Source organism: Gadus morhua, chromosome 22 (genome assembly GCF_902167405.1).
Source record: "Gadus morhua chromosome 22, gadMor3.0, whole genome shotgun sequence".
In the NCBI taxonomy this organism is placed as follows: domain Eukaryota; kingdom Metazoa; phylum Chordata; class Actinopteri; order Gadiformes; family Gadidae; genus Gadus; species Gadus morhua.
The window spans coordinates 20063522-20072498 of NC_044069.1; the positions used below are offsets into that span (position 1 = coordinate 20063522).

General features: G+C 48.6%; 1 protein-coding gene across 2 annotated transcripts in view; it reads left to right on the forward strand.

The window, feature by feature from the left end:
• The window catches only part of col22a1 (collagen, type XXII, alpha 1), a 45406-nt gene extending 36594 nt beyond the window's left edge, over positions 1–8812 (forward strand). For both annotated transcript variants that reach the window (XM_030347688.1, XM_030347689.1), the window contains 15 exons: positions 1–40; positions 317–370; positions 503–556; positions 1023–1067; positions 1930–1983; positions 2194–2247; positions 2698–2751; positions 4776–4847; positions 4980–5015; positions 5116–5160; positions 5449–5628; positions 5784–5850; positions 6250–6432; positions 7191–7268; positions 7584–8812. The exon at positions 1–40 is cut by the window's left edge and continues 14 nt beyond it. In XM_030347688.1, coding sequence (XP_030203548.1) covers positions 1–40; positions 317–370; positions 503–556; positions 1023–1067; positions 1930–1983; positions 2194–2247; positions 2698–2751; positions 4776–4847; positions 4980–5015; positions 5116–5160; positions 5449–5628; positions 5784–5850; positions 6250–6432; positions 7191–7268; positions 7584–7777 — 1210 coding nt within the window. In that variant the 3' untranslated portion in view covers positions 7778–8812. The remainder of the gene's footprint in view (positions 41–316; positions 371–502; positions 557–1022; positions 1068–1929; positions 1984–2193; positions 2248–2697; positions 2752–4775; positions 4848–4979; positions 5016–5115; positions 5161–5448; positions 5629–5783; positions 5851–6249; positions 6433–7190; positions 7269–7583) is intronic.
• Positions 8813–8977: the final 165 nt, after the last annotated feature.

Here is an 8977-nt window from a genome sequence, read left to right on the forward strand (position 1 = left end):
CAAGGGTATCCAGGGTCCACCTGGCCTTCCTGGGATGATGGTAGGAAATACGCTTTTACTAGTGAACACCAAACTCCTTCACTTTAACTGGTGAACACCAAGCTACTACAAATTTACTAGAGCACACCAAACTACTGCAAATGTGTAGAAACACCTTCAGATTTGATGATTGAAGCAGAGAAAATGCTAAATGCTATGGTGTGTGTGTGTGTGTGTGTGTGTGTGTGTGTGTGTGTGTGTGTGTGTGTGTGTGTGTGTGTGTGTGTGTGTGTGTGTGTGTGTGTGTGTGTGTGTGTGTGTGTGTGATGTTTTGCAGGGCCAGTCCGGCAAAATGGGGAAAGATGGCCGATCCGGTGAACCCGGCGAGCCTGTAAGTACTAGCTGCTACCACGGCATCACAACACAGCTGCTTATACCATGCCATAAACAGGATATTGTTAGCATTAAGGTGGACCACGTCGCCCAGCGTGTGTGTACGTAATCATGTGTGTTGTGATTTCAGGGCAAGCAGGGCGATCCTGGACCAGCGGGCAACACTGGACTCAGAGGAATGCCCGTACGTGATTGACCGACCGCATCCGCTTTGCATTATCAAAATGACTTCAGACTTTCTTTCTTGCAATCCAAAAAGTCTGCCTCGCAAGGTGATGCAGAGTTCACTAATACAACCCACAGTCTTATTATGGTCTGTATAGTAAAGGCATTTATTAAATGGCGGTGGGTCAGTGAGGTAATCTTCATTCTTCCCTGTGGAGAGGGATGGTGACTGATACGGACGACTCAATGAAACACATTCCATCTACAATCGTTCACACAATGTCTTATGAAAGCAGTTGCAGGCATAGCGATCCGCAGCAGCAGCAGATTCACTTAGTTTGACAACCACAAACACACACAACATCCGGTTCGGCCCAGCCAGCCATTACCGGCTTTAATCACTCACTGTAGGACGATTCGGCCCGATTCCAAAGCCTGGGAGTTGATTTTGTACTTTTCCTCCGCCCTTCTGTTTTCCTCTGCAGGGCTTTAAAGGCCACCGAGGCGAACCCGGGCCCTCGGGATCCAAGGTCAGTTTGTTAATCAGCCTCAATTAGCAGCTCATTACCGCAACACCTGGGTCACGCTGCCCAAAGCCCCCTCCCCTCCTCTCCCCTCTCCCCTCCTCTCCCCCCTCCCATCCTCCTCCCCCCGATGCTAAATGTCAGAGAAGTCTCCCGTTCCTCCGGCGCTCTGCGTGGCCCCGTCCTCTGTGTCTGGTTCAGCCGGTCCCCCGCCCCAGGTAGCGTCTACCAGCAGTCTGCCGTGACCAATAGCACGGCTCATTACGACCTGCGCCGCCCCCCGATTGGGTAAAGGCGAGGCAGGCTGCCCGTCTGCACACACTCCCAGACAGCACGGACACGCGGACGCACGCACATACATACAAATACACATGCACACACAAATACACACACACACACACACAATCAGAGAGACACCGCACACACACACACACACACACGCACACAATTAGAGAGATCACACACACACACACACACACCACACACAGTCAAGCAAACAACACACACACACACACACACACACACACACACACACACACACACACACACACACACACACACACACACACACACACACACACACATACACACACACACACACACACACACACACACACACACACACACACACACACACACAATCAGAGATATCACCACACACACACACACGTTCAGGTCAAAATGAAGGTTGATTGATATCAGTTGCATCACATTAATATTTACTGTGACGAGGATTGGACTCGTAGGAAGGAGAAACAATGACCTGGTACAATAACACACAGACACAGATGGGTGTGAATGGATAATCAGTTGTGCTGGGTTACTCCTCGTTTTCATTCTGTTATTTTCTCAATGTGGGGAAAACAAGGGGGAAGATGGAAAATCGGGATTGCCTGGACGGGAGGGGAAACCTGGAACAGATGTAAGTACAACCCATCCCAGTCCTGGGACGCTCAGTAGCCAGCTCCTTGACGACTGCAAACTGACCATTGGTTGAGTCTGTTGTTCATTCATATACCTGTTTCTCATTTGGACGTGACATGCCCGTGGTGTTATATATTTGATCAGACTTACTAATGAAGTCTGTTTGCTCTCTCTCTTGTCCTTCATCTGTTGGTTTGTGTTTCTAAAGGGAGCCACGGGCCCCCCAGGTGGAGACGGACTGATGGGGCAGAGAGGGGAATCGGTGAGTCACACACACTCACACGCACGCACACGCACACACACACAGGAACGCACACACAATCAGAGATATCAAACACACACATACACATACACATACACACACACACACACACACACACACACACACACACACACACACACAATCAGAGATATCTCACACACACACACACACACACACACACACACACACACACACACACACACACACACACACACACACACACACACACACACACACACACACACACACACGCACACAATCAGAGATATCACACACACACACACACACACACACACACACACACACACACACACACACACACACACACACACACACACACACACACACAGAGACACACACACAAACACACAAAACCAAACAAACACTATGCTTTGGGCCATGGCCCTCTCTCTTATCTGTTCCTCTGCTGTCTCCTCTCACACACTGCAGGGCAAACCAGGTGAACCGGGGCCCTCAGGAAAACCAGGAGCCGCCGGTACTCCGGTGAGTATTCTGTTGCCAGCGCTAACGGCCGCATCTCGCCGTGCGGCCCCGAGTAATGCAAGACCGCCGAGTCCCCAACGTGACAGCTTAGCAATAACAGAGAGGGACCAAATCTCCAAAGACCCCATGCTCTAACAGTTCCTCAACGAGGATTCTCAGTGATTCTGCCCTACTGAAGAAGGCTTTGATTTATGTTATTTGCAAGGTGAATTTATTGTTTCAATAACTCAGGGAAAATAAGTATGTAAGTAAATACTGATCCCCACATAGATCATTATGTACGGTAGTTATAATGGACCCGACCCCATGCCTTGACTCTTTTGGAGTGCAGTTGCAATCCCTCCCCAGAGTCTCTAAATTCTGCGATCACACAATGTGAGTCTGTAAAAGATTGGAAAGTGCGTGGGATTGACAGTTGCATGGAATATTGTTGGTTTCGGAGATGAATAGGGCAAGGAGGTGTTGCACTAGAACAGACAGGAAGAAAAGGATATATTCAAGTGGATATATCTATAGATAGATATAATATATACAAAAATACTCATGTTGTGTCCAACTTCACAATACTTGATATCTGAGGTGGTATATGAACCACTGCTGAAACAAACTTTTGGTTCAGAAGTTCAACAAGTTTTGTTCTTGTGTTCTGAAGATTGCGCAGAAGAGCCTGCTAGTTGAGTAGGAGTTGTGGCAGACCGAGCCAAGAGATCTTTTAGAATAAGTCGAAGCTTTGGCCTGTTGTCCTATGATACCCCATCCATATTAATTAAGTGTGAGTAGAAAATGCCAGCCAGGTAGATTGAAATGTGAAATGAGATGTGAAATTGGGTCATTTTATTGTATTTTTCGTCAAACAGTTCAATTATAAGACCTCATCACACATTTAATTGAGGTCATAACATCAGATTTAATGAGATATTCTGCTTTGTGCTGTGTCGGCCCATTTCTGATAAGATGTGTATCTTTGGAAAAGTTAGCCCTGCTGGATAAGTCCAGTACATAGATGACATAAGACAGGCTGTGGTTGACAGAGCGTCAGAGAGATCTTAGATGAACCTTTTCCATCCATTCATCCTATCGGCCCACAAATAGTCCTCATCTTTGTACAACACAAATTAAATAACGACTTGCAATATCGTTGTTGTCCTATAGATGGTGCTGTCTCTTTGGTTTCATATATTGTATTATTAATTCGACGACATTTTTTTTTAAGTTACAAGAGAACTATTGACCAGCAAGTGTGAATATAAATATGATCTAAATGGCAATGCTTGTTTAGTTTTATATCAAACTCAACTCGGCACTCCTCAATGGGAGTAGCGACTCACCGAATCATGAGATACATTTCATAATTTTCCTGTCTTGGGAATGGACAATGGTTGGTTACTACCAATGTAAAAAATGAGGTTGGCAACGCTTTCAGGTTATGCCTTAAAAGGACACTTTGTCTGTCCTCCCGCTTGCATGTGATTGGAGAGAGACATACGTTCATTCACTATCTGAAACCCTATTTCCCTAAGGTTTCTAATTTTATTAGAAATGTTCCGTGATGAGATCAAATCCCAATTAAACAGAACCAAAACAATGTTACCTACTGCAGCTTCAATAAAAAAAAAAAAAATCTTTATGAGAAACTGAACATAACATTAGAACAACTCCCAATGATTTTTATGACCGGAAAGCCTTTTTGATGGGAAATTCCATCACCCTGTGGCTGGCTCCCCGGGCCCCCCAGCCCGGCCGCAGATCCCGTGGTAATATGAATATTAATCGGTTGCAGCTGGTCTCGCCCAGCCGCAAGATTCCTCTGTGAGATTTTGATCCGCGGAAGTGGCACACGTCGATACCGGCCAGCGGCTTAATTTTAATCTAGCCCAATCCGCCTCGGTAATGATGGCTGCTATCAGAGTCCAAGTTCATGGTGGCCCAGCCACACACACACACACGCACACACACACACAGACACACACACACACATTCTAAAATGCAGCGTTATGAACGCCTGCGTCTCTGCTGTTTCACAGGGTCTTATGGGAAACAAGGGCGAGCCCGGCAACCCTGGATTACCAGGGTTTAGTGGCCCCAAGGGCCCCGCGGTGAGTACTGCACTCTTTCTTACTCTTCCCTCACATGTTGTGGGCGAGCGAGTCTCCCACTGGAGCCCCGCCCTTTTTTGCTCTTGCGTCAGTGATTTAAGAATCCTCCCTAACTTAACCTTTGACCCCCAGGGTCCACACGGTCCGGCCGGCCCCGAGGGGAAACAGGTAGGGGTCGTCCAATGTCATTCGATGCCAGCGATGAACGATTCAAGGGCTTGTTGTTCCATCGTCACACCTTGTCCTCCCTGGGTGTGTGTGTTCTCAGGGGATGCCAGGCAGAGTGGGGGACCGCGGCATCAAGGGGGAAAGGGTGAGCACGCACCAACGCCCCACGCACCCCGCCACGGTCCGGACGGACGGAAAGATTGTCTGGAGTCCGTGACGAAGCGAGCGAACACTATACAGCCTGCTACGTTTGATCTTTGTGTGCCTCTCTCCTTTAGAACATGATTCCATTACTTCTTTGAGACGCGCTCTTACTTTGAAGCTGAACTCACTCTGTTGGTGGTGTGGGCCTAAGAGCGAATGCAGCGCTCCATAGCAGCATGGTTCACCTGTGGGGCCAGAGCACTAACACACACTGTCCCCCCGCCTGAAGGGTGACCCGGGAAACAAGGGCGACAAAGGCCACAACGGGGAGTCCGGCATTCCCGGCAACCCCGGAACCCCGGGAAGGAAGGGCCACACCGGGATGATGGGCATGTCAGGGCCACAGGGGGACATCGGCCCAACGGGGCCCCAGGGATCGATCGGTAACCCTGGAACGCCGGGGCCCAGGGTGAGTGATGCCTCCGCAAGCCAAGGTCAAACACTGGAAGGACCCTGCCCGCCACCCCGACCGCGGCCAGGGTGTCCGGAGCTGTTCCCTTTAACACTTTAACGCTGTAACACACAAATGGCTAACGGCTGGCATCACCGTGTCCACTGCCACAGGGAGAGTCGGTGTCGGTGGAGCAGATGCGGCGACTGATCCAGGAAGAGCTCAGTAAACAGTTGGACTGTAAGGCCCCCGCTCGGTTTTTATTCCCCGTGTGACAAATAGACTCGTTTTAGGTTGGACTTCGACATTGTACATGTTCTGCTTTTGGATGAATATCTCTCTACCGTTTTAATGGTGCATGTTAAGCACTTGGGGAAACCTTTTTTTCAAGGCGCTATACAAATATAAGGTCTTATTACAATCATTACTTGCAGGATTTTGCACATTTTGTGGAAAGGCCTCAATGTTTATGTCTTTGGGATTCATGTTTTAATGGTGTGTGTGTGTGTGTGTGTGTGTGTGTGTGTGTGTGTGTGTGTGTGTGTGTGTGTGTGTGTGTGTGTGTGTGTGTGTGTGTGTGTGTGTGCGTGTGTGCGTGTGTGCGTGTGTGTGTGTGTGTGTGTGTCTGCGGGGGTGCAGCCAAACTGGCCTACCTGATCTCTCAGATCCAGCCGGCCCACGTGAAGACCACGGCGGGGCGGCCCGGGACCCCGGGGACGCCGGGGAAGGACGGCTCCCAGGGCCGCCCCGGCCCCCCGGGGGAGCAGGGGATGCCCGGTCAGAACGGAGGGGAGGGCATCCGAGGACCTCACGGCCCCAAAGGTGAGGGGGGGACCGGGGGGCTCGTCCAGCCAGGGTCAGGGGCGCCCGTTCAGGACGGACCTTGGTTCACCCCCGGCTCCAACACTGTCTGGAGGGGGGGGCTTTCTGTGGGCCCTGGGTATGTCAGCGTGGGCGACTGATCTTGGGAAGACACTTATATAACCACCACAAGTGAAGACGTACGAGTGTGGAGCCCAAAGCACACAAACCATTTGTTTGCCTCCAAAATACAAAAGCGTAAGAGAGAAAAAATACATCTCTGCCACGATCACGCTTGTGTGCTTTGGACCTCATTATTCGTTTATCAACAATTTGTCAATTTGTTTATTGTAATTTCCCTTTTTGTGTTGTTAAAATGCAGCATTTTCCAACGTGTTAACAAATTGAACCGCCTAATTAAAAGGAATTAATGATCAGTTGATAAAAATGACATTGGTCAATGAAATTGACCACACCGTGTCAACCCCTCTATGTACCCACATACAAATCAACACACCGACTGCAGAGGTCCACATTTACTCCCAACCCTGGTGCGTGAGAGGGTTTTGTTAGTGTCCTTCTGAACACAGGGTCAGTTGGGTCGGTGAGCAGTTCATACTGGAGTCTGACACTGGCAACATTCAAACAATAATGTGAACAACAGAACAAGAAAACCAGAGCAAAAGATCGGATCTGAGCCATGAATGCGCTTTATCGAGCATCAAAGCACGCAAGTGTGAACCAAACCTCAGAGACCAACGTGTTGCTCTCCCACCCAGGTGAACGAGGAACCAGAGGAGAGAAGGGAGAGAATGGCGTCGGGGAGCGAGGAGAGAAAGGACCAGCCGGCCCAATAGGTAACACCGAGTCCCTAACAAGCTGCTATCTTGCAGAAATGTATTCACCTGGAAAAACTTCTTATTGACGCCCCCGCCGTGCCCTCGGGCCAAAGGACAGGCAAACACAATTTGTAGTGCAAAGATGGAAACCCCTGGCGCTTATCGGCCCCTCGTTATATGCTGTGGCCCCGCAATCGTCTAAGTGCTGACATTAGATAACACACTGTGCATACATCCTGGTTTTACTGGAGGCGAGGCCCGTGAGGCCGTAAATGGAAGGCAAATGGAGAGCTGCATCAACACTAACGTTTGGATACTCCCCCTCTCTCCCAGGCCCAGCCGGTCTGCCCGGCTACGGTAAAGACGGAAGCCCGGGACAAGTGGGCACCCAGGGAGAGCCAGGGAACCCCGGCCCCCACGGGCAGACCGGGCCCCCGGGACCCACCGGCCAGTGCGACCCCAGCCAGTGCGCTTATTACGCTAGCATGGCGTCAAGACCCCACACCAAGAACACCAAGGGGAATTAAAACGCATACACAAAAACACACGCACACACACACACACACAGGAACACATGCACACAGATACACATACACACTCACGTGCGAAAATACAAAGAGCTTGAAGTCCAGCTGTATTCATGAACCGAGTGTGTGTTCATATGAATTGAGAACTTTTTACTTTTAGCGCTGATGGTCACCTCACGTGGGAGGGCTGAAGCCCGTGCTGCCGGTCCAGTCTTCATGTTTCTTTTGGGAGGATCAGGGGTTTTTTTTGGAAATGCTCCATTGGTGTTTTAAATATTAACATTGCGATGGATAGAGAGGGCAGCTGAGTACGTTTTTACAATGTTCCATTAGACTATGCATCAGTCAATAGTCATTTTAGTTTTATTTTCCACTTTTTTATGTTCCCAGGTCATGTGGGGCAATACAGTTTAAGATGAAGTTGAAAAAGGGATCCTTTCAGCCCCTCTGAGTGGAGATTCTGGACCCCACTCTGAAACCGTGACACTCCATTAATCCACATCACCCTGATGTTCCCCTGATCCGAGGATCCTAGCTTTGGATTGTATTAACTTCTCGTCAAAGTAGTTCTCTACTTTTATAATAGAGGGGTGCTTAGCCTCATGCGACAATCCAGACACCCAGATTTGTGTTCCGCCATGAATACCAGTCTTGCCTTATCGTTCTTAAGTCAATGACATGTTCAGTTAACTCGGGTTTATCGGATGAATCACGGACACCCTTTCATCTCTTGCCTGATCCGGTTTGAAGTGAAGCCAAAACCCCTTTCCAAAAAAAGCATTGAGTGCTGATGTCTGTTCATCTCTTCACATCGTTATTCTGTCCATTTAAGATGACATGCTTTGGAGTGCTAACCTTTCGTTCATGAAGACCTGTTGGTATTTGTAAGATATGCCTGAGTAGCATATTCATAATGCAGTCCATCTTCAACGAAGATTAAGAAATTAAATATGATTGATGAGGATGTTTTGATGTCCGGCCAACTATGTCGTTTTTAATTATTGTAAGGAATTAAATTAAAATGTACAATCATTATCTATGTAGCCTAATACAGCAGAATTTCAATTCTTTCCCGTTTGCCTTTCCATGTGCTTATTATCATGGGTATCAATGAGGTAAAAGATGCATGTCACGCAAGGGTGGGTATAAGTGAACCACTTACTCAAATCATCGCAGCATATGTTGAACATACAAGGCGTA